Raw genomic sequence first — 26,526 nt, 5'->3', positions numbered from 1 at the left:
CAGCTGCCTGTTCTAAAGCAGATTCCTCTGTGCACAAACCCACATTCACTAAGAAGCCCCCTGAAGATGAATGTCTCTCATACAAACTATAGCATACCACAGGCAAAGAGGAGAGGCAAACAAGCATCCCTTCACTAAAGATGCCATGCAGTTTAAACAATGGTTTTATAACATAGTTTGGAGGACACACTCAAGCACAGAGTCAAATCACACACTCCCAAAGCTGCTACTCAAGAGTGGCTAACCTTTACAAACACCATGTTTACTGATTTTGCAGACTGGTTTTAAATGGCTTCTTTTATATTATAGGTAATTGTATACATTGTAGAAAATTCCCAATAAAAATGTGAGTGGGGGGTGGGGAGAGACAATAGCTCTTGGAAAGGAAAAAGTGTCAGCTGAACTGAATGAAAGTAATTTGGAGCATTTGACATGTAATGGCTTGTTTATATGTAAGACTGCTTTGAATTTTGATCAGAGCTGCTTTGGGTGGGTGGGGGGATTGCGTTTGTAGTGTTGGTCTGACCCTTTCCCCTCTTATATAGCAAAGGAACAAGCATATTCCTAGGTGCCAAGAGACTATAACTGAGGAACCAGACTAAATATAATAATAAAATATCCTTCTTCTAAAGGTGCATTATTCTAGATCAGGCCTGCTCAACTTCAGCCCTCCTGCAGATGTTGGCCTACAATTCCCATAATTCCTGGCTATTGGCTGCTGTGGCTGAGAATTATGGGAATTGTAGTCCAAAAACAGCTGGGGGGCCTAAGTTGAGCAAGCCTGTTCTAGATGAAGCCTGTTCAACTTTGGCCCCCTAGCTGTTTTTGGACTACAATTCCCATAATCCCCAGCCACAGTGGCCAATAGCTAGGTATTATAAGAGCTGTATGACAATATCTGCAGGAGGGCTGAAATTCAGCAGCCCTGTTCTATCTAGATCAATGAAATCCAGAAGAGCCACTAACACCTCCACCCTGAATCCACACACAGTCTCTGTATATCACATTTGAACTAAACTGGTCCCAGTTCTGTTAAGTTTAGTTTCAACTAAATCCCATTGACAGCAATGGGACTAACTTGTGATTTATTTGTTGCATTTTTATACCACCTTTCTTGTGTTATTAATTTAGACTAGCTAGTTCCATAGGTTTCAATGGGGCTTAGTCATGACCAATTTTGGCTGGACCAAGGCTCAGGCTGTGATCACAAGAGTGATTAAAAAGTGTCATCTTGTAAATAACTGATCTGTTTTAGTAAGTGATCTTCTACTACTTTACAGATTTATACAATTCACTTTTGAAACCAACTGAGTCCCGTCCCGTCCCCCGCATCACATTCGGGGTGTGATGGACACTTTAGCATTTTACACAATTACTATTCCTTTAAAGTGATTCTGATCTCCAAACTAGCTTTGTTAAAGGATAGTTTATAGTCATTTGCTTTTGTATCCAAAATGAGGGCTTAAATCTGAGGCCAGGTCACATCATGGTTTAGCCCTGGAATGTGTTTTCCGATGCCAGGGCTTGATTTTGAACAAGAGATCCCTTCTTCCCCTAACAACAACAAAAATGTCCCTTCATATAAAAATACAAGTGGAAAGAGAGAGGGGGGTGGGAACCTGCCTGCACACATCTGAAATTAGGGGCAAGGGCTTCTAGATTAAAAGGGGCAGCTTCCCTGCAGCGCTCATGTGGGGGGGGGGGACCAAAAATTCTGCTTCTCTTCCTCCATTAATTCTTCAGATTTCTTTAAATTCACTCATTGTTAACAGGCAACCTGATATTATTGTTGTTGGGTGATTTTACTTAAAGGGGTAAAATATTTGGGGCTGAGAAGACAACCAAATTATTACAGAGAAAGACCAGAGGGTGGTGAGTGATGCAAGAAGTCTCTTCTCCCGAGAACGGATTCCACTCCTCGCCTCAGTTTCTCTTGGATACAGTGATCCATGCTTCCTCTTTGGGTGAGGTCACCAGTTCATACTTTGTGTCCATGACTTGCCCTTCCACAGAATGCAGGTGGAGTTTCCTCACCAAGACGCTCAGCAGAATTGTAGCGACCATATAGGCAAACCTAGAAGCCAAAAGGCAAAAAAGAAAAAAGAAAGAAAGGAAAGACAGCAGGTGTCATTTAAGAAGATGATCACTTGATCCATTCGGTCACCAGTCCTGAGAAATTCGAACAATCTTTCTGCACCTGCCTTGTATATGAAACAGACAGTCTTGCTTTTTCTCACCTCAGTTCAGGGCACTCCTGGCTCCCTGAAAAGCCCAGTAGGGAGAGATTTCTCATGGCAGATTCATCACTGAATCTGTCTGGATCAAATCTACAAACAACAGAGACAAAAAAACACCCAGGGATTAGAAATCTTCTGACAACGATGTCTAAGAAATGCTACGTTAGCAAGACAGGAACAAAAGCAACCCAAAATGCACAGGCCCCTGCTGTCCATGCATCTCTTTCAATCTGATGCTGTTCGCACTCCCAATTTTGAACAATTTGGTCAGATTGCTGCAATCTAATGTCACTGTTCTTCCTTCTCCTTCCCTGCTGCTTGCACAATGCCGCCTCCCAATTTTCCTCAACCCAGCTGGCCCGTGAATAAATGTGTGTGTGCAGAAGCCGATGATTCATTAGAAAGAAAAGCTTGTTTCACCATCAGGTCAGTGGGGGGTCTTAAACAAGCAATTACGGTGCCTAGCCTAAATTAACGGGAGAGTCCCACAATCAAGGGGATTGAGAAGGCAGTAAGATGATGCCAGGCTGTTTATTTCCACAGGAGAAAGCATTTACTGTAGCAAATGCTATTGATTAAAAAGGCCATACTATAGCACGTGCGCTGTTTGATAAAAGCAACATTTCAGTGGGAATTAGATCCTTTACTATTCAGACCTTTGGCTGTCTGACTGCTGCACCTCATCGTGTTCCTTTGAAAGCCAACTGGAATTTGCAGTGAAATGGCAAACTCTGAGGACAGCTCACATTTGCTGGATGTACTTCCTGCCAACTCCTTTTATCCAACATACTGATGATTAGTACAGGCAAAAGGCTATTAGCAGCTGCCATATATGGAAGAGCATTGACTGCTATCTGGAGTAAGCATATAAAGCAAGAATTCCCAAGCTTATTTTTGTCAAGGTTCCTCTTGAATCTTTTTCCTCCCAGCATCCTGAACTACACCCATGACAAAGAATTCTCCCCTCCACTAAGTCAAGACCTCCATTTGCCCAACTCTTAAAGCACCGCAAGAAGTGACATCAAAATCTAGCAGGCAGCCAAAGGGTTGTAGCTCAATAGCAGAGCACGTGTGTTGCAGGCAGGTCTCAAGCTCAGTGCCTGGCACTTCCAGTTAAAAGGATCTCCATATCACATCTGGAAAAGATAGCTCTATTTGAGACCTTGGAGTGCTGCTGCCAATCACAGTAGATGAACCAGTGGTCTGCCTTGGTATAAAGCAGTTTCATCCATCCATGGTCATGCAGATAGGCAACTCAAGGCAGTTTCTTCCCATTTGTCCCCATCAACCTAGGGTCATACGTCATCATCATCATCATTAATTCGATTTCTATACCGCCCTTCCAAAAATGGCTCAGGGTGGTTTACAAAGAGAAATAACAAACAATAAGATGGCAATAAGATTAGCACTTCTTTCACCCAGGAGCTTCTTAAGCCCTCTCCTTGGAAAGAGTGCTGTGTACTACAAATGGGCTGCTGTCTCCTGTGAGCTAGGGTAGCCAGGCTGCAACCAAGAGATTACAGCTGTGGGAGAGGAAGCAGCCAAGTCTTCTTCCACCTTGTTCTCATCTGTTTTGGGCAACAGATCCGGTTTGCTCCAGCAGGGCCTTTCCAAAATGGTGGGCTTGACCACAGAATTAAGTGAAGTAAAGTAGAGCGAGTTATGAGGTCATATATTCGCTGCATATAAGCGCAATAAAGATAATTTGAAGAAACCTGGGTGGCCGTTCACATAGGGTTGCTTTAATGGGGTTCCTGTCAGTTCTTTCAAAAAAAAATTCCGTGCACCGTTCTAGTCAGTGTAGGGTGTACCACTCCCAGAGTGGTACTTTATGGTGAACTTAAGGACATAAGTAGGTACTTTGGAGGGGGGGTGGTCGGTGGTTGTTGTTTTTTTAAACATTTATTTGGTGACAAATGTAAAACATTTGTGCAACACTGTATGCACCCACCCCGTGTGGGGGCACACAATGTCCCGCAAGATTACCAAGCAAATGTTAAAAAACAAAAACCCCCAAACACCCAAAGCAAAAGGCGAGGCTTTTCTTAAAGCCTTCTTGTGTTCTTATGTTCACCATAAAGTACCACAGGGAGTCAGAAAGCTTTCAAACAAGAAAAAGAGAGAGAGAGAGATTTAAAAACAAAAAACAAAATGCACCATGTGGGTGCATAGAATGATGTTCCACAAGATCACCAAGCAAATGCTTAAATTAAAAGGGGGGGGGGAGTGAGGCTTTAAAGAAAAGGGAATCTTTTCGCATGGCTCCTCTATATATCTCAGAAGAAACAGTGCATATTGGATATATCGAGACATCCCAAAAAGCCACTATAAAAAGTGAAACCTTTTAGTGCAGACATAATGAAGGCTAAACTCCAAGCAGGAGTGTGCATGAACATTTCACCTGGCACCGGGGTAAGTTTGAACGTTCGATTGTGGACTGAACTAGGAGAGGTTTGGTCCATAATCGAACTGAACTGGGCTTAGTTAGGGGGAACTGGTTTGGGACAGTAGGGGGTGGCCAGGTGGGGGTGGCAAGAGAGTCCCAGCTGGTGTGGCCACTCTTCAGCACTCACCCTCCCTGGTGTGGCCCCAAGCATGCTACCCCTCCTTCACCAAGCTGCTGGCTTGGCAGTGGCTAAGTCCTGGCCTCCTCACATGCTCAGAGTCCTGAATTGGGCCACAGCCAACCTGAGCTTTTTTTCAGGAGGCTGGTAGGGGGGTATGGAGGAGCCCCTGTCACCGATGATGTTGCTGCTGCCTCCGTTAAGATAATCCTTCTCCGATTTAGTAAGGCAATCCTTGCTGGATTCCACTTTACAAGTATATCCCCTGAACTGTCCTGCAAATTGGTTCAGCGGCCACACAGGACCTGGTTCAGCCGGATCCCGAACCAGACCAGGTCGGTTCAAATCCAGCTTGGATTCAAACTGAACTGGCCAAACCGGTTTCATGCACACCCTTAGCTCCAGCGCATAGGGGAAAACCCAAATTGTGTATGGAGTGCTCCCCAATATTTTGCATGGACTTCAACATAAATCCACCCAATGTCTGAATGCAATGTCTTTACTGCCCTTCCCATGGTGAAGCAAAGTAAAATTGCCATCTGGGAACGGCCTTGACAGAACTAGGGGAAGAGCTGGACATGAGAAGCTACCATGGTATCATCCTTCACACATTCTGATCTGGAGTCACATTGAGCCCACTCCCCACTTCCCTTTGCCCCTGGGTCCCATCATGATAGTCTAATGGGAAGCACCATGTGTAGAATGCTGCATTTCCAGCACCTCTTGCAGGAGCCTTGCCATAGGTCTCCTATGACATCTGACAGCCTCAGTCAGGAAATCCAAAAGGCAGTCCCCCAAATATTTGACACCCACTCAATGGGCCTAGCCCCCCCCCCTAAACTTATGAACGGCTTCCAATCCACATGGAAGCAATCTCTATCTGTGAAACTATCCTTACTTGGACTCTCCCCTCGCCACCTACTTTCCCTGGATCATGAGCAGGCCAGAACACCTATCAAACTGTGCATAATGGACACAGAACGCCAAACCAACCTAGAAAGGTCCCTGAACTCTCTTCTCTCTGAAAGTCCAAGGTACATAACACCTGCTGGATACCTTACAGAGCTAGAAGTACCTAACAAAAGAAGGGTCTTTACCTTGGCTCGCTGAGATGCCCTTCCCTTGATCTTCCAGGAAGATCCCTTTCCCGGAATGTCTGTGCCCCTGCGACTTGGGACAAGTTGAAACTATTGAGCATGTTCTCCTTCACTGACTGTTTTATAGAGATGTACAAAAAGCCCTTATTCTCCCACTACTTGATGAGTCACCAGGGCGCTCAGGCCAATACTACATCTCCCTATTACTCTCAGACTGTGATCCATCTGTAACATACAATGTTGCCAAGTTCTACGCGGCAGCATGCAGAATTCGCTTGGCCCTGACCACCAGGAAGAACTAACTTCTTCAATCATTCAGTCCTATTGCTTTTAAAGTCTTAGTTTATCTTTTACAGATTTTAGCATTGCATCAATTTATAGCTTTTAGCACGTAACTTTCAACAGCATCTTATAGATTTTAGCCCTACTGTGACTCACTTGCTACTGTTTTAGCAATTTTAGAGCTCCTTTATCACTTTTTACAGACATTCAGAGTTTTTAATCTTATAGTAATTTCACAGAAACCTTACAGTCTTTATGCTAAAAGGCATGGACTCTATCGCTTCCATCTGCTTTTAATATCACCTGTTACATGCTCTTTTTACCTTGTGCTGGTCTGAGTCCATAATAAAGACTGATTGATTTAATCATTGACAATTTGCCGCCTTTTAATAAAATTTGACACCCGAGGAGGGCATCTCACCCTAACTAATGGCAGGGCTGGCTCAGTCATCTCCTCTTTTCACCTCAGAGAGCAAATTATGCTGACCATTTTTTTTAAAAGTGACACACCATTTGCTGTTCTAGTTTTCATAGGCAACTTCTCTATTTCTGCTGGAGATATCAGTGTCCACGCTGCTACTGGGACAGGGCTCTTCATTACTTCTTCACTTTCTTCTTCTAGAAGAAAAACTATAGCTACCAGAGACAGAAGATGGCCCTTAGAGGAATTTTTCTTCAATTACAGTTTTTTCTCGCTCCCTACTGTCTTCCCTTCCTGAATAAAACCAGTGACCTGCTTCATTTCCATTACCATATCTAAAATACATTAAAAGTTGCCATCTGGAGGCCAAAGAGAGCTACACCATTTCTTTTCATGCAGTAGAATTCAAGATTTGAAGCCAGAATCCCTTTTTAAAAAGCGTTCATGCCTGGAAATAATGAGGCAGAATCTCCATGTCCTTAAAAAAAAGCAGAAGAAGAAGCAGAAGAAGCAAAGCCCTTGACTGACGTTTCCTCTGAACCACAGTTTTATGAACTGTGATTTCAACATTCTGTTCTCACACAGTTGACCTAAAAAAACAGAAAAATAGCTGCACAGAGCATTTGCCACAAAAGGTCACGAACACAAAGAAAACCAAGTTACTGATTTTTAAAAATGGTACAAGAAACATTTTGTGAGATTATATTTGCAGTTATATAAAACTGAGTTTAGAAGCAAAGAGGTTCACAAATCTTAGCCAAGTCCTTTTCATCTGATTCACCAGTCTCTGACTTCATGGTTGATTAAGTTATACCACTGAGAGCTGAACTGCATGTTCCAAACAATCTTCTTGGCCTGTAGCTTTAGAACACTGGTGGGGGTGGAAGTCATTTACTTAATTCTCTCCCACTTTTAAAAATTTCCTGCCTATTAAAAAGTTTAAAAAAAAACAGTTCTCTCTGACATGCTAATTTTCTATATGCCAAGCTTTGAGTGTTTTCTTACATGCAAATCTCCACCTGAATTCTAAGGTCTTGCAGTTCAAGGAGAACCGTGTCACATAATAGAGCCAGATTACTCAATCAGAACCAAGAGGCAAAAATCACCAGGAGAAAATAAACAAACTTGTTTGTGTTCCATACTTATAAGGCAATGGCCAAGCTGAGCTGTCCTGCAACACCACACCAAGAGCATACAGCACGAGAGTCTGAAATGAAAATTTAAAAAATGCATCATTTCAGCCAGTCCAAACATGGCATTTTCCTTTTAATCTGCCTATACAAGATGTTCATTCTTTGCTTTAATACCTTTATTAATACAAATGCATGCAACATGTTTTTCTGTCCTCTTTCACCAACTGTTTTCCAGCAAATAAACCAGTCTCGTTTCCTACCATTTACAGTATTTATATAGGATGATTTGAGGAAGGAGAGCATTCAGGGGAAAGGAGGTGAGAGCAGCCAGTCACTAGAAAGACTTTATGGGAAATTTCCTGTAAGAGTTAAAGAAAAAATAATGTACCTTCTATAACAGTGGAGGAGTATGCTTATGCATGTGTGTGTGTATTATTATTATTATTATTATTTTACATTTATATCCCGCTCTTCCTCCAAGGAGCCCAGAGCGGTGTACTACATACTTGAGTTTCTCCTCACAACAACCCTGTGAAGTAGGCTAGGCTGAGAGAGAAGTGACTGGCCCAGAGTCACCCAGCTAGTATCATGGCTGAATGGGGATTTCAACTTGGGTCTCCCCGGTCCTAGTCCAGCACTCTAACCACTACACCATGCTGTACGCACAGATGTGTGTGTCTGTACACACACACACACACACACACACACACACACACACACACACACACACACAGAGTCTGTACCTACTATAATTTTGTTCTATAAGTGGAAGCAAGAGGAGGCATTCTTGATAGTCAATAAACAAAACTGGTAGAAGCCAATAACTTTATACAAGCTTCTTGACTTTTAGAGGAGGTTCTTAACACCATTCTTCCAGATGTGAAGAACAGTATAGATGTACTGGCCTCGAAAAATTAAAAGCTGCAATCCTAAGCAGGCTTATTAGAAAAGAAGCCCAGTAGAACTCACTGAGACTTACTTCCAAGGAAACATGTTTTTAGGATTGGGCTGTAATGACCTTTAAAAAAAAGGTCAGAGAGGGAAATATTTTCTATTTTTTAAATGAAAATTCATTCCCTGATTTAGAATGATATAGAATTGTAAAAACACATCTCTGGTACACTTCTCCCTTTTCCTTTGTAAATGAGAACATTTATACTGAACAGAGCTATTTATGTTCTGATTTGTGTGCATGCATTAGGGAAAAAAAATCTGTCTTCATATATAATCATCTCCGTAGGCAAGACCATAATGAATGAAAGATTCACATCCACCAATAGGGAACAAAGGATCTGAGATCTGAGCTGCCATCCTACCTCTTTGGGAATAATATGTTGGTCAACTCTGCCCTCCAGCTCTTGGAGCCGTGCAGCAATTGGCGTCAGCTTTGCTGTCCTCACAGTCTCACACAGAACCTGCCGGCAATATCTGCAAACAAAAAAGCCCATACAAGTCTTAAACTGCAAATAAAATTCAACACATACGGCTATAGACTCCACATACAGTTTTCTTAAATCTAGAACAAGAAGAATCTAACAAAGTGTTTGACATTAAGCCAACTGGTCAGAGCACAACAAGATTAATCTATTAGTATAGGGGCTCTATTTTAACTGACCACCATGGCCCAGTGCAGATGTAACATTCCTTATTGCCATGGTTAGGAGATGAGGGGCAAGTTGTGGGCTCACAGGCAAATTCTAAACCCAGCCACCCCATCAGTGTGCTTTAACTAAGGCGCAGCACAACCAGACTGCCTCAAAACCAGGCACTTATCTATTTTATATTCGGTATACCCCACCTTTAAGAATGCTGTCCTCACAAGGTAGATAACAATAAAAATAAAATAATACACAGAACACCACCACCAAGGCTGTAAGCCTAGGCACACTTACCCAAAGGTAACCCCAGTGGCACTTACTCCTGAGTAAACATGCATAGGAACATAGGAAGCTGCCTTAAACTGAGTCAGACCATTGGTCCATCCAGCTCAGTATTGTCTACACAGACTGGCAGCTCTCCAAGGTTACAGGCAGAAGCCTCTCCCAGACCTACTTAGAGATGCCAGGGAGTTAACCTGGGACCTTCTGCATGCAAGTAGATGCTCTACCACCGAACTATGGAATAACCACCGAACTATGGAATAACATTCAAATGCAAACCAAGGCAAACCCTACTTAGCAAAGAGGACAATTCACGCTTGCTACCACCAGACCAGCTCTCCTCCCCACCTCAAGACCAGCTCTCCTTCCAAAGGATTCTGCTGTAAAACTACAGTTAAAGGAGGAGAGCTCCTACTATTCCTTACAGAGCAGTTGATATTTGATGGGTTTATGGCAGGGGACATTTCCGGTATGCACTATGGTTGTACATTGCTTTCCTTTGCAATCAGTGCACCACAATTAGTACCAACACAAACATAAAATTATAACATAAAATTATAGCAAATCGTGGAATAAAGAAATGGCATGGGAGAGAAGAGGTGGAAGGAACATATGAGCCTGTGGTAATCTACTCTCATAACCATGGCTAAGAGATCAGAACTGTATATTTGTACCAGGTCAATGGCACGGTTATTTAAAAAAAAAAAAAACACCCCAAAATTTCACACACACCTGAGCTGCTCAATTTTCTCATGTGTAACTGGGCCCTTTCCAAGAATTTGGTCCATCTCTTTGTACAGTTTCTGCTGAGCTTCTTTTGAGGTAGTCAGGAAATATACTGCCCAGGTGCATACTGCAAAAAGTGGGGGGAGGGGGAAGAGAGTACATGTTTGGTCAGCAATTCCGTCCTTATAATTCACAGTTCCTGTACTGCAGCTAAAAATAAAAATGTAATAGCTGCAATGTAAAAATCAGAGCATGTGAAGCAGTGCCCCCCACAAAGTGGAAGCAGCTGTTTGGTAGCTCTGAGGCAACGGAAAAATATATTTGCAAAGACCAGGAGAACATTCTGAAGAGCTGCATGAGTGGAAGACTCAGCAGCATCGTAGCTCCGCCCAACATGTTGCTGAGCAGGGAAGTGAGGGCAGAGGGGAGATATTTTACCTGCTCTCTCTTCCCTCCAAAAGGATGTTTTGATTTCAGGAATCCATCCTTGGACCCATTTTATCCTCATTATTATTATTATATTCCATCCCACTTGTCAAATTAAAAACCTCTCAGGGTGGCTTTCAAGCAGTTAAGCAACAACAGCACACACATACATTTAAAAAGGCTCAGCAGCATAAAACAATATAAAAGCCAGTTAAAACAGATGGCGTCTAAAAGGCCTAGACAAATAAAATGGTCTTCACCTGTCACCAGAAAGAGAACAGACTCAGCACCACATAAGCCTCCCTAGAGAGATCATTCAACAGATGAGTAGCTACCACAAAAGAGGCCTCTCACAAATCCTTGCCCTCCACACCTCAGATAGGGTAGGAGCCTGGCATAGGCTAACTTCAGCACCTGGGCAGCTTGATATGGAGAGAGAAGTACCAGGCTATTTAGGCCATTAAAGGTAATAATGAGCACCTTGAATTAGGCTTGGAAATGGACAGGAAGCCAGTGCAGCTGTTTTAAGACTGTCAAGCTATATAGTACTCCATACACCTTGTCATAGTTAGTAACCTAGCTGCCATTTTGTACTAACTGTAATTTCTGAACAGAAGGGCAGCCCCATGTATAACACACTGCAATACATCAATCAGGATGTTGCCAAAGCATGAAGAACTCATGGCAGCCGGGCCCTGCAGAGTAGGTTAGGCTGGGAAGCAGTGAGCTCACCTAATAAGCTTCATGGCTGAGTGTTGATTTTAACCCAGAGTCTCCCTACACTATACTCTCACCTTTTGTTCCAAGTGACTTGCTTTGACAACAGTGTTAGGGTCCAATGGGGCAACTCTCTATATTTCCATTGGTCTTTTGCTTTTCCAGGGCCCGTGCATGCCATGGACTCACATGAATCACCTCTCTTGTTTTGCTTGGGTCATGGGTTCCTGTTAAAAGTGAGCACTATCAAGTCATCTGTCTATGATTTTTGGCAAAGCTTGAACATCATATCAAAGTCAAAACGCTCATTAAAGGTGTTTTGAATATTCTTAAGGTTCTGAATATTCTTAAGGCCTTGAAGTCCCATGAACACAATATGTACACAAGTCAAACCAGTTATCTGTATTATGGAGAAACAAGAATTCAGTGGCACCTTAAAGACTGAAATCTACTTGTCCTGAGTTTGTATAGGCAAAATCCTACTTCACTGATGTTTTATGCACAGTATTATATACTTACACTTTGCTGTAATTATGGACCCAGCCAGGGAGAATATCATAGTATCTTCCAATATCTAGAAAACAAAATCTGGTTCAGGGAGATGAAATCAGTATGGGGTAATTTTCAATCCCACCAAAGATCTTCACTGAGATAAGAGCGTATGGAGCATGGCAGAGGGAGAGTAAAACTAGACAAATATAAGCTATGTGATGGGAGCTAATGACCAATAGCTTGCTAAAAGGTGATGGTCTCCAGTTTTATGTTACTGGAATTTAGAAAATGTACTGAAAACGTTATTCTGTTGGTCTGTTATTTCCATCATGACTGTGGATGCATTTCTCTGTTTCATCATCACTCATGATCTGCATATAGGTGGACCTCATTCTCCACAGGGGTTCTATTCCTGCAGATTACCATGGGTAACGAAACCATGAATAATTAGTAATTGAGTCTATGGGAACATGGGGATTAGATTCTCAGACTAAAACAAAACAAAACAAAACACCCACACCAAAAAAAAACACCAAAAAGAGCCAAATAAAGTGCCCTGCCATGCTCCATGGGTCTCCTGGCACCCAGCAATGCCCCCCCAAAGTTCAAAATGGTCCCCAAAATCATGGCTCCCACAGACAAAATGGCAGCAGGAAGTGACCCCCCACAGTCCCTTCTGGCCCTCTAGGAACCGCGGATACAAGGGTTTAAACCCTTTTGTATCCATGGATATAGAAATCAAGTCTCAATTGAACACCCATGAATAAGCGAAAAGGTGGATACAGAATCCGGATATAGCAAGATTCTCCTGTACATGAAGATTTCATGACAGGGGGTGATTGATCCCCAATGCACTTTAGTGTGCATTTCTGATTTTCAATATTCCATCCATGGTCCTGTAGGAAGAGTAGTCTGCAATAAAAGACTATAGTGAAGAGGAAAACTAAAAGTTACTAAGAGGTTGGGGTTAGGGATGTGCACAAACCGGTTCAGTGGCTCCTTTGGAAAGTGCTGAACTGGCTCAGGTGCCCACAACCAAACCAATTCAGCAGGGCAGGGAGCAATTCCCTTAAAAAGCAACACCATGCTGACCAAGCAAATGGCTGCTGTGCACAGGCTGCAGGGAACAGCGCCGCAGCCATGCTGACCTGCTTTTTAAGGGAACCGCTCCCTGCCCTGCCTGAGCCGTTCGTGCCCATCCCTGCTTGAGGCTGAAGTATGAGAGTGGAAGAAGTTTGTGCTGAGATGTTCTGAGAGTTGTATATTAATTGTTTTCAATGTTTTCGTAACAGAAAAAAATAAATAAATTCAAAATATTTATTCCTATAGCAAAAGAAATAAATTCTTCATTTATTTTTAAACTCTGTATACCAGACCTCTCCAGTACATTACTGCTCGCCTCGAGCAGTACATTACTGCTCACAAAATTAGTGAAACAGATAATAAATAATAACAAAAACAATATAAAATAAATAAATTTAAAAATAACTGAGTTATTTTTTAAAAGCCAAATTTAAATTTGAAATGCTGAAACCGTGGATAACAAGGGCCACCTGTAGAATGAAATAATAAAGTATGTATGATGTAATGTAGCATGAACTGTTCTGCCAAAAACCATGGATATGCAAAGCTGCGTAATGAGGTCAGGTATGTATTGCTCAACTGCGGATATGCAAAACTGCAAGTGCCAAAACCGCAGATAACACAGGCCACCTGTAGAATGAAATGGATAGATAGATAGATAGATAGATAACAAAAGATCCAGTGGCAGCTTAAAGACTAGGAAATCCTTTTGCAGCATAAGCATTCTTCAGATGCAAACGCATATAACAAATTGGTCAGTCTTTAAAAGTACCATAGGATTCTTATTTTTGCTAAATGGGATTCGTACTTCGGCTGGCTCTTGAATGTGATCCCTAAAAACAGAAGGAAGTACTCACAGGATATATTTAAATGTAGAATTCCAAGAGGACAGCGGTGCAGTCTAATGCTACCCGTATTTACTCAAAAGTAAGTGCTACTGTATTCAGTGGGGATTTCTCCCAAGCAGGCCTGCATAGGACTGCAGCCATAGTATCCTGCAGCAAAGAATAATGCATTTGCTATGAAATGAACTCTTGTGAGCTAGAGTCAACTTTGTCAGATGCATGAATGGGATGAGCAGTAAAAATGATGGATGGAAGGCTACATCCAGTGCCTTCCATCCTCTGACACAATGTTTATAAAGACTCCAGGAGGACAACCTCGTTAGTCTTTTACAGCAAAAACAAGGGGGTGGGGGTGGGGAGTAACACACTGAAACAGTGCTATTCTCACGACTGCAGAAAACCGGGCTAAGGGAGGCCAGCCCAGTTTCCCACGGTCAAGTACAGCACCGAGAGCTGCGTGTGGCTCCCCGCTGCTAGCCTGCCTAATTCCCCTCTCCCCTAAAATGAGGTCAGTGGAGCTAGCGCTAACCCTGTTTCCCTGATTGTGAGTTGCCATGGCGCAGCTCTGCGGCAACTCACAAGGAGACCCCTGACCGGGAGGCAACAACAAGCTTGCATGGGGCATTCTGGGACTTCCAAGGGCTGGGCAGACCCTGATCCCTGCCACCTGAACCGACTCTGTGACAGAGCCAGTAATTGTGTGGGCGGCCAAACCAGCTGCCCAGGGAGGGCTGGATGCTCGTGTGTGGGGAGAGTGGGTCAAACCCACTCTCCTTGCCAAACCCCTTCCAGCTCCCCATGCTGCTCGTGTGGAGAGCCTTAGAGTTTGAACCAGCACCAGACTACCCATCACCCCTTTCTCTCCTATTTAGTCACATTTGGAAAATGAATAGAATAGAATAGAATAGAATAGAATAGAATAGAATAGAATAGAATAGAATAGAATAGAATAGAAATGTAGCTTCAGAGGATAAAACTGGGGCCCCTATACATAGTCCTTGAGACTCAGCCACCACACATAGTGTCAAAGCACACCCCACAAAGTTAATGGGGATCAGGGTCATCACTTCAACTCAATATCAAGTCATCACTATCTACGCTTTGGAACAGTAGTGTGTCCAGCCTTGTGGTACCAAAAAAAGCTCACATTTTCCAGCAAAACTATACTTAAACCACCACTTAATTACTATTCAGCAGAAGGGAGTTACAACTGCACACAGAATACAAAGCTTTGTTTGGAGTTACATTCTGATTGGAGTATGCTGATTGCTTCAGGTGAGTAAGCTTGGAATCTCAAAGGGTAATCTTGTTCAGAAGTGTACTTACTCTGCACGGTAGCTGCTTGTAAAAGCCTACTACTTATGTGCTCCAAGATGGCATTTGGGGCTCAACTCAGAACCCAACACCCTTGGGACAATCTGCCTGGGAAGCTACAGACTAGCAAATCCCCCACAAAGGCCAGCATTGTCATGCCTCTACTGAAACCATCTTAAGCAAAAGGTAGCTGTTTTGCACCATACGCTATTCACATGACCAAAGCAAAAAAGGAACCATCAAATTCAAAATTAAATAAAACATCAAGTCTCAGGCTTGGGAGAAGAGAAAAGCTATTAATCACATTTTAATTGGGAAGAAGATTAGATCAAGTGCGATACAATGCAGGCAATTAAATTAATCACACTCACCAAGATGTAATTAGCAGAAGATCTAGGGAGACTCTATTAATGGTTAATTACACAACAGCTTTATATACCTGCTTGTCACTCAGGTTCCCCTGCAGTAAGGAATCTATGAAGATGTGCCGGCTGAAGTTCTTTCCCTGTCGCTCTTTTATGACTTTCTTCAAGACCATCTCCATTTCCGTCAGAGCTTTATGCAGGCAAAAAAAGGAAAGAGGAATTATTTTACTAGCCATCCGAAATCATCTCCTGGAGACCTTCTTGGAGTATTATGTCAGGCATCTGGACCCTCGCCATCATGAGGGCTACTTCACATGCTGTTTCTTGCTCCTTCCACCCAACTGCAGCTCCCCAAGTCTCCAATAAATCGGCTCCATTTTCTTTCTGGAATCACGACTGCCACATCCCTTGAAGGCAGCTTCTTATGAGCTTACTTATACAACAGCGATCACGATGGTTAATACAAGTTTCCTGAAGATAGATTACATTGCCATTCTTCCTCTTTAACCCAAATGGAATCTTTATACACTTCACAGCATCTATGAAGACACAGGATCTATGAAGGATACCCTTTTTACTTTATTCATTTTCAGGTATAATTTCTTCAGACTAAAGTGTCCAGGCAGTGCTTCCACATTACTTCTCAACTTCTACTGTTTGTTTATTTATTTAATTTATATATCGCCTGACTCCAAAGGCTCTAGGCGGTACTCAAACTGCTGTTGGTCTCTCCTGTTGAGACCATATCCTCTTGGCCTCTATTCAGTTTACTAAAATTGGGGAAATGCACAAAATTAATTTTATTTCAAAGATCTAGACTTTCAAAAGTTCCAGATGTTTTCAGAAGAAATGAAGGAAGGTAGTGGGGGAGATAATGTGTCAGTACACAAACCATAAGCAGGAAGGCACGCTCACGGCATGCACTGAGGCTAGTGTATGCTGGTGCTGCATGAGGGCAGCTGGGGGAGGCGCCGCTGTTACATGCTGATAGCAGAGGAAAGCACCACCAGTACAGCAATGGTGGTGAGCGGAGGAGCAGAAGGGGTGGACCTGCTCTCCTCCGCATTAAAAGGGCTGAATAAGCCTTCGATTTTAAAGGGATTGTGCCAAGATTTGGAAGCTGAATCGAATTTCAGCACATCGGAGACATAATCCACCATAATCTAGCATAACCCACCTCTCAGTAACAGAGGTGTTTAAAATATTTTTATATGTGATGGCAGTCATCTCATGTACACCAATAGGACTCAAGAGAGCTTTAAATATCTTGGTGCAATACTCCTGGTGATAAATTTCCAGAAAATCAAGATTATAGCATTCTCCAAAAGGAAAAAAAAACATTGAACTGGACAATTGCGGGTAACAGAATTGAACAAGTTAGATCCTTCAAATATTTGGGGGTAGTTTTCCATTCCTCAGGGACATACAGAATATGCCTTGCAAGAGGCCCATAACAGCCCTTCAGCCATTTTGAGATTTTACTACGCCAAAGTAGGGATGTGCACGAATCAATTTTTTTTATTTGATTTGTGCCCACATTGAATCACCCCTGATTTATTTTGTGTCCAAATCTGTCCCCTTGAATCACCCCAAATTCAATTTTGATTTGATTCAATTTGGATTCAGATCGATTCAGACCACTTATAAGGTCCTATGGGCACCAGATTTGGGTGGTAGATAGCTCCCCATGGGTGCCTCCTACCACCCAAATTTCAAGGCAGCAGGGCACCTGATTTTTTTAAATGATTTTTTTTTTAGTTTTTACTGATTTTGTATATTTCCGCCATAGAAAATAATGGGGATTTGGCCACCCTATCCTAACCCTAACATGAATCCCTAGCTTTCATTTTTTTTAAAAAAGCTAAGCTCTAGCCCATGTAGAAGTGGAGTTATGGAGCAAAATGTGTGGTCACTATTTTTCAAGTGTTTGTATTCTTTGGTATATAATAACATTTCCTCATAACGAACCCCTATGAAGATTTATTGCACATCTTCATTTCTTCTGTTCATTTTGACTGTCATTGGCCAGTGCCAACTGTCAACTGCCATGTGCCAACTACACCCCCTCCCCCCAACCTGCAAGACAGTGGGGTACTCAGTTTATTTTTAGGAATGTTTGAATTCTTTGGTATCTTCATTACACACCTTCATTTCTTCTGTTCATTTTGACCCCACTGATTTGCGGGTGGGGAATTAGTGGAATCCCATGTGCCAACTACCCCCCAACCTGCAAGCCACTGGGTACTCAGTTTACATTTTAGGAATTTTTGAGGTGTTTACTCTTTGGTGTGTAATGAATCCTCAGAGGAATTCATTATGAGGAAAGGTCATTAGACACCAAAGAGTCTAAATACTTGAAAAATTCCTAGAACATAAACTGAGTAGTAACCCACTGCCTTGCAGGTGGGAAGTGGGGGTGTAGTTAGCACATACCAGCTGACACTGTCCAAAGACGGTCAAAATGAAGGTGTGGCTCAAACTATCATATTTCGGACACATTATGCGAAAACCCAGCTCCCTTGAGAAGTCCATAATGCTAGAAAAAGTTGAAGGAAAGAGGAGAAGAGGACGAACAGCAGCAAGATGGATGGACTTGATTATGACAGCAATGAATGCACCACTGAGAGACCTTAAAGGCCAAGATGAAGGCAGATCATACTGGAGAGAATCTATCTATGTGGCCGCTAAGAGTCGACACCGACTTGACAACACTTAATCAATCAATCAACCAATCCTCATAGGGATTCACTGAGGAAAAGTTATTATATACCAAAGAATCCAAACACTTGAAAAATAGTGACTACATATTTTGTTCCATAACTCCACTTCTACAAGGGCTAGAGCTTAGCTTTAAAAAAAAATGAAAACTGGGATATCAGTGAAAATAATAGGAGGAATCCAAAGCTCAAATTGATTCAGATCTGGCACGATTCAATTTGGACCCGACCCAAATCTAGCCAATGGACCACAGGAGCGATTTATTCTGTCTCCAAATTGCCCGAATCAGCTAGATTCGGGTACAAATCAATTTGTACCCGAATCGATTCTTACATCCCTGTGCCAAAGAGGGTGAGTTTGTTCCTGCAGGTTTAAAGTTATTTGAGGCCAAGTCACTGGCACAGATCTTATATGGAGCCCAAGTGAGATTGTACAGCAATTATAAACTAGTAGGGACAGTTCAAACTAAGTTTCCAAGAGCAATTCTCTGGGCCCCTAGGTGTGCATCTAATGTAATATTAAAGATGGACACTGGAATGCAGAAAGTTGAAGTAAGGGCATGGAGCTTAATAATTAGCAGGGCTAGCCCCCTTAATTTTTATTGATACGTTTCAATTAGGGATGTGCATAAATGGCTCGTGCAGCCAAGGGCAGGGCAGGGGTCAGTTCCTTTTAAAAGCAGGTAAGCAGGACCTTACTCTGATCCTCTGCTGTCCCACCACTTTTCCGGATGCGGCACCGAACTGGTTTGGGTACATCCCTATTTTCAGTTGAACTGGAAGCTGACTTTAGTTAGGAAGTTTGTAACATATGGGCTGTCTACAGATCTCCTTATGTCACTAGGTTATAAACAAGCTAAAGAAGTGTCTATGCAGAGACTTGTGGACATTGCATACCAAAACGAAATCAATATGGTATCAGAGACTATGAGAGAACGATTTACAAACACTAGATGGAAGGGTTCGTAAGAAACTGATTATCCCCTTTATTACTGAACTTCCTTGGTCGAGAATATGAATTTTATGTTACACTTCTCCTGTCAGGTAAGAAACCTGGCATCACTGATAACGTGGCAAAAAATTTTGTGTTGGCTGTTATAAGATTCGGTACGAACCTGCAGCTGGTTAAATCAATATATTTAATAGCTATGATTAAGTGTTAGCCTTACTGTAATTAAATTTAATAGGGTATTTTTTCTTTTCTTTTTTTCTTCTGAACTGATGTATCCGATGTATCTGATTTTTTATCATAACTGATATGAGAGATGTTTTAACAAAGTATTGCATTGCTCAGTGGTTGCTCTGGCAGAGGATGGTGGCTGGCTAGTACTTTATGTACTTCTGTCCTTGCTACATCCAATTTGCCCAAGATGATACCATCAGACAACACAAGAATGCCACCTCTAGACGATGGAAATATTCTCTCTTCCAAACAAGAAAGGGAAACACTCTATTTTTCCTTTTTAAAACAAAGTTGAAAAAATTAACAGGGGGGAAAAAACAGAAGGACAGTCTATGCTAGAAAATAAAGTGCAGGCATTCTCAGCACAGCTGTGTAGATTTCAAGACCCTCTCAACAAAACCTTTGGAAAAGGTGTGTGTGGGCTTTTCCACTCGAGATAGAAAAATGTAACCTAGGTGTGATAATCACTACAGAAGTTCCTTGACCCTTCATAGTCTCATGTACAAACGGAGGAATAGAACTTACCGTCTTCATAGAGCTTTTTTCTAGTCACACTTTTGTCAAGTGATCCATCCAAGAAGCCATTTCCAATTTCTGCCCAGATCTGAAAGAGATGCAGAGATATTCACCTTACCCTTCCAGGTTATTGTCTAACTTCCATCTTCCCAGAACACAAAAATTAGGCTTTTGGCTCTATAGGACACAAAATAGGAGAGTGACTCTCTGTGTTTTATATATAGATGCCGTGGTCATCTGCTAAAACTATAATGTAGTTGAATAATACTGAACAGTACTGATGAAAAAGAGCCAGGATTATCTACTATATGGAACCAAGCCTCACTGTTTGTATGGAAGGTGAGATCAAAGAAGGCAAAAATGCTTTACAGCTGACAACAGTAATATCCTATGCAAGAAACTTGCAGGCAGACTTACATTCTGCTCTGGAGCTCACTGGATAGTGTTTGGCAAATGAAATTCTTTGTGGTGGGATTCTCACCTTCTGCCAAATTCCACTGCATTAAAGCAAATAGCAAGGGGATACTCGCCACCCTACAAAGTCTGTGGACATTGATGGGAGTACCAGCAAGGGGACAACCCACTCACTGTGCCCAAAACGGTTTGGTAGTCCTTTAACAGACTGTTGGACCAATGCAGAAGTCTGTTGGTTCGGAGGCGGGGGGTTACCTTTAAGGGACCGAGATGGTGATTTTACCTGCCGCATTTCCCCTGCTGGTGCTCTCATCAAAATCGCTGCTGTGGGGCAGCAGCGAACCTTCTTGCTGCCCCAGTCAGTGTCAGGCCAGAAATGGCCAGTACGCATGCGCATGCACACTAGCCACTTCCGGTCTGACGCTGATCAGTGCGCCAAGAAAGTATGCTGCCGCCTCACACCAGCGGTTTTGGTTAGTGCTGGTGGGGGAGATGTGACGGGGGAGGTGTAAAAGCATCCTCCCGGTCCCTTAAAGGCAACCTCCCCCCGCTGCCGCTGAACTGTTGGTCGGATGGTTCATGCACATCCCTACCACTCACCCAATATAAAATGAGGGGGAAATCATGGGTATCATGGAACTGTCTGCAATTTACTTATATCTCACCTTTCTTCCACTTTAGGATTCAAGGCATACAGGGTTCTCAGGTGGTTTCTTACCCAAATAGTAGCCAGTCCTAGACTTCCTTAGTTCAAGCAAGGATGCTGCCCGCACCTGGGACCCCAGTAACTGGCTAAACCAGTAGGCAGCAGCCATTATGATTAGCATATTTTCACACAGATAACTTATGGGTTATCCAATTTTTTGCAAACAGAAGAGCGGGTGCGGGGACTTAACGAGGTGTGGGCTTTCTAGAAAGACATTCACACAGACTGCTCCCCACCGCCCTGCTTCACTCCCCACCTCCCCCAGCCCATTTCTCTCCCCCCCCCACCGTGTCTCTCCCCTGTTGCCTCTGCTACCAGGGCAGCATTCCTCATGCTTGCTGCTGCCTTGTTCCTCCCTCTAGGCACACTGGCCACCCTTTGTCTGCCCCCCACCTTGTCCTCATAGCCAGTGCCAAGAAGGCAAGTCTGGCAGCCCCCCTTTTGCAGCGTTTCCAGGCATCTCTGCAGCAGAGGTAGTTGCATGAGGAGCAGCTGGGTGTGGAATTTCCAACTGACTTTTAACAAGCAAGCTAATGAACTGCAGACTCTAGGCAGGTGCAGCTCTTCCCGTGGGTGGGGTCTATATGTGAAAATACAGTACGTCAAAAAGTGTAAGCATTCTCAAAGGGCTAGTCATGTAATTATTTATTTAGCCTATTTTTATACCGCCCAAAATGCAAGTTCTCTGAACAAATGATCAAACGAACAGGAGCAGAGTTTGAGATAACATTTTTGCCTCTTCCTTTTCTGGGCTTACCGCATCATGGTTCCTACGGAATCGGATCACTTCTTGGTCATCTTCAAATCGACTGCCCACTGCTGACTGCATGACCGCCTTCATTGCAAATCCTAGTAGGTGCTGGTTGAGGGGTACATGCTGAGACTCGGGGAAGGACAGCCACTTTGCTAGCAATTCTTCTGAGAGCTTAAGGGAAACAAAACAAACTATCTTAATCCCACTCTCCCCCCCCCTCCCCTAATATTAGTGAGAAAATGAATGGGATAATGACATTTTTGTTACTTGTCCGGAGAGTTATAGATAGGACAGGCAAGCCATCTAAAAACGCCGGAAAATATCAGGAGCTGATATATCTCCCTACAATATCAGAGTTACATCCTCATTATGATAGGTGTTGTGGGTATGATAGCTCTAATACCTGTGTGAACAAGGTTCCCGATTCATTTCATTGGAAATAGCAGGTCCTGTATGAGCAAAGGGATGAGGGTATGGAACTGGGATGCCTACTTGTACAGGACCTCTGAAAACGTTATGGCCAAGACAACGCTTCGAAATGTGCTGATGTTGCCATTGGTGTGCAGCAGTATTAGAATCGGATCATTTACAGAATCAGGCCATTAACACCTGAGAGGTCTTTATATTTATTGGTGCAGAATCTGAAATAGAAAGACTGTACGGATGTGCCAAAATGTGATTTGGTGTCTGAATTGCTGGCACAATCCCTTTAAAAATGAAGGCTTCCACAACTCCTTTAGTAAGGAAGAGAGCCTGTCCATACCTGCTCTTCTTCCCACTCACCACCACTTCTGTCATCCTAGAGCTCCTCCCAGATATCTTTGCATGCTGGCGGGGAGTCTCCCAGCTGCTCCTACACTCGACATGGCCTCCGCACAGCATGGTCAGCAATTATGCTGATCATGGTCAGAAACTATGCGTGGAGGCTGCGTGCATGCCGGGGTCACGCACAGGGGCAGCTGGGAGACAACCTGCTGGCGAGCAAAGGTATTCCAGAGCAGCAAGTGGGAGGAGGAGCAAGGATAGACCTGCTCTCATCCTTGTTAAAGGGGCTGTGGAAGCCCTCATTTTTAAAGGGATTGCGCTGGTGATTCAGATGCCAAACCACATTTCATCACATCCCTAGTCTGCAGTATAGGACACTTCTTCCATTATTACCAATGGAAGACGCATGCTATAGTGCAGATGCAATCCTTAGGCACAATGGAGATGTTCTATATTTGCTAATAGTGTCGACAGGCTTTGGACTCATGTGGAACCAGCGTGCACATCCCACCCCTCCATCAGCAGGGTGCTGTACAGTATGTAAGCCACTAAGCCCTCAAGAGAAAGCCATTCACCTTCTGGATGACAAGGAAATTACTTTGCAGTGACTTGGTCACACCATTTTCATACAGCTTTTTTCGAGTGCAGCTCTCACCCACATCTCCACCTAGGCCAGACTGGTACCGCAACAAGGACTTCAGCATCGTTTCAAAGGGATCCGCTGAAAGAGACAGAATCCAGAAATCCCCACAATGTTCAAGGAAGAAGCTGTCAAGAGGTCCTGACGAAGTGTATTTGTATCGAAACATGGAATGGATTCTGGTTGCTACGTAGTGAACCCGGAATTCTTTACTTTAAAATGTGCATCAAAAAACCCTGAATGTCACAACAGGAATAAAATTACACAAGGACTCCAAATACTATACTCTCATCGGTTTCTGAATACGTTTCTGGGTTATCCAGAAATAACAAAAGAGCATTGGAGGCTGTTGCTAGGCAATAGCCTCACACATTCACAGTTTTTGCTTTTTCCTGTTCCTTGCCAGAAATAGAAGCAGAGGGAAGAAAGGGGTAGAGAAGTGGACCTAAAGTGGTCTACTGGTGTAATTAGGTACTGACTAAAGCACTTAAGCAACATGTCCCAAGTGATAATCTAGGAATCACCGCCTTCCTTTTTAAAAAGATTTTACTTCTTGTCCTGTCACACTGTATTTAATTCTGAGACACAGTCACTTGTCTTGGTAACATGACACACTGCCACTAGGTCACCAAGATGGTCCCCCTCAAAGAACATTTCTCATCCATGCTGGACAAATTATAAGCCCAACAAGCAACTCTCACCAGTGATTGCTGCAGCATCAATTTATTATGCTGGTCACTTTCCTGGCTGACAACATCCTCTGCCCAGTAATGTCAGATGATAATACTCCAAACCATCTGCTGCTCAATTCAATTAGCAAAAATCCAGCTGGCATACAAATTCTGTATTGTCACTCTCACAGAGAACACTGCTGTGCAGCCTACACAGTAGAATTGGACTTCAAAGCATACAGAGCAGCTGCAGGTGTGACTCTTGTTGTAGGAAACACTGCCGCAGCAAACACATAAAGTGTGGACATGACACCCCCATGCACATGCCCCCTGGAACTCTGGCTCAGTCGGGGTTGTAAGATGTTTGTACACAAGCATTTTAGAATGCTCATCCCCATGTGTGGCATCTGCACATTGTGTGTTTGCTACAAGCGCATAATATGTGGAGCTTAATGAGCTCAAACCCTTTCCAGTTTAAAGTTAGATCATATTATACTGCTTTAACTTAAAGCAAAATGAAGACTAGAGCAGAGAGAAATCCAACATTAGCAATAGCAGTCCAAAGTGGGATGCTGTGTGTCACGAGCCACTTGTATTCTTGGGTCTTCAAATATCAAGTCTCCTTCTCCATTATTACTCTTAATGGGAATTCTGAAAGCACCGGTCAGCACACGCCACCATTACCACCCTGTGAGGTTGGCAATGTTTATTTATTTTATTTTATTTTACATTTTATACCCTGCTCTTCCTCCAAGGAGCCCAGAGCGGTGTACTACACACTAAAGTTTATCCTCACAACAACCCTGTGAAGTAGGCTAGGCTGAGAGAGAGGTGACTGGCCCAAAGTCACCCAGCAGGTCTCATGGCTGAATGGGGATTTGAACTCGGGTCTCCCCAGACGTAGTCCAGCACTCTAGCCACTTTAGCTGAGCAGAGATTTCAACATCAGCCTTCCAAATCACACACACAGTCCCTGTGGCAACTTTGCCCACACTCTGAGAACAAACCATACAATATCAAAACAAACATGTTACAAAAGATTTACAAAGCAGTCTTGCCTCAGGCCATTGGTGGTCTTTCCAAGAGCTGAGGACAAGAGCTCCTTGGCCTGGGTGCCTCCTTTCTTTCCTTCCCCTCAGGGCCCAGAGGTCTTCCATTGCCCCTTGGAAGGTGGGCGAGGGAGAGGGCTGCCCCAATAGAGCTCACAGGCCAGTGCTCAGGAGTGGTTCTTTCATGAGGAGAGGTGAAGCCATCACCTCAGGTGGCAAATTATTGGGGTGCCAGCAGACCAGCAAGATGGGCCCTGCTGCCGTCATCAGAGCCACTGTTCAGGCTCAATTTAACCCTTGCAAGTCTTGCAAAGCTTGCAAGAAGCACAAGAAGAAAAGGGGAGGCTGCTGGCAACCCCTCTCCGAACTTGAAAGGGTTGGTTTGAAAAGGGGGCTGGCCCCCATCAGGGCTGTGGGACACAGCAGCATTTGGCACCACACCTCAGGCACTTGGGCTGCCCCTACCAGTGCTGGTCTCTATAGAAGCTGAGAACAAGAACTCTCTGGCCTAGGCACCCTTTTCCTGCCTTCGTGTCTGGGCACACAGATTTTATCCCACTCTCGTTTGTGTGTAGTTGTGCTATCACTTAAGTGTGTGATTTTTTTAAAAAAAGAACATGCAGGTTCTGAACATGCAGGTTATGCTGGCTTACTTCTCAGCATAACTGAGCCTACACAGTGGGAAAAGAAGTTATACATTAAATAAAGGAGCTTGGCAAGCAGTCAGCAACACAAGGCAAGCAAGCTGTGAGCTATGTCAACCTAACACACACAAAATATAATGGAGATTTCCTACAGCTCAGATGCAGCTTCCTGAGCCTGAAATCATCTCTCCGCTATCCAAATGACTGGGCCTCCCATCATTTCCACAGCCTACGAGACTTCCATCTCTGCCTAATATTCCTTCCTTTACTTGAAGCCCAATTCACAAGCATTTGCACCAAACTGATGGTTTTCAACTGGGCTCAATAGCACAGGAAAGATGGGGAAACAGGCATAAAGAAGGCTTTCAGACAACACAGCAAAACAGCAGGAGTAACACAGGAGTAAATTAATTACTAGGGGAGAAAAATAAAAATGAAAAAGTTAGTGGATACCACACCTTTAGGAGGAACTTAAGTATGTAGTACACCACTCTGGGCTCCTTGGAGGAAGAGCAGGATATAAAAAGTATAAAAATAAAATAATAATACAGGTGAAACTTGGAAAATTAGAATATCGTGCAAAAGTCCATTAATTTCAGTAATGCAAATTAAAAGGTGAAACTGACGCATTACATGCAAACCGAGATAAGTCAAGTCTTAATTTGTTATAATTGTGATGATCATGGCGTACAGCTCATGAAAACCCCAAATCCACAATCCCAGAAAATTAGAATATTACATGGAACCAAGAAGACAAGGATTGAAGAATAGAACAATATTGGACCTCTGAAAAGTATACAGTGTACTGTGCTTGATTGGCCAGCAAACTCGCCTGACCTGACCCCATAGAGAATCTATGGGGCATTGCCAAGAGAAGGATGAGAG

The 26,526-nt window shown here is 43.2% G+C and overlaps 1 protein-coding gene across 2 annotated transcripts in view; it reads right to left on the bottom strand.

Moving 5' to 3' along the window:
* Nucleotides 1–845: 845 nt before the first annotated feature.
* LOC128340265 (cytochrome P450 20A1) overlaps nt 846–26,526 on the bottom strand; it is a 45,113-nt gene continuing 19,432 nt past the window's right edge. For both annotated transcript variants that reach the window (XM_053285217.1, XM_053285219.1), the window contains exons 4-13: nt 23,213–23,358; nt 21,876–22,043; nt 20,008–20,086; nt 15,657–15,772; nt 12,003–12,057; nt 10,347–10,467; nt 9,051–9,162; nt 7,744–7,808; nt 2,238–2,327; nt 846–2,074 (exon numbers count right to left, since the gene is read on the bottom strand). In XM_053285217.1, coding sequence (XP_053141192.1) covers nt 1,924–2,074; nt 2,238–2,327; nt 7,744–7,808; nt 9,051–9,162; nt 10,347–10,467; nt 12,003–12,057; nt 15,657–15,772; nt 20,008–20,086; nt 21,876–22,043; nt 23,213–23,358 — 1,103 coding nt within the window. In that variant the 3' untranslated portion in view covers nt 846–1,923. The remainder of the gene's footprint in view (nt 2,075–2,237; nt 2,328–7,743; nt 7,809–9,050; nt 9,163–10,346; nt 10,468–12,002; nt 12,058–15,656; nt 15,773–20,007; nt 20,087–21,875; nt 22,044–23,212; nt 23,359–26,526) is intronic.

Source organism: Hemicordylus capensis, chromosome 1, assembly GCF_027244095.1.
Source record: "Hemicordylus capensis ecotype Gifberg chromosome 1, rHemCap1.1.pri, whole genome shotgun sequence".
NCBI classification, from domain to species: domain Eukaryota; kingdom Metazoa; phylum Chordata; class Lepidosauria; order Squamata; family Cordylidae; genus Hemicordylus; species Hemicordylus capensis.
The sequence above is the reverse complement of the archived record's forward strand: the minus strand, read 5'-3'. Positions and strand labels throughout refer to the sequence as shown.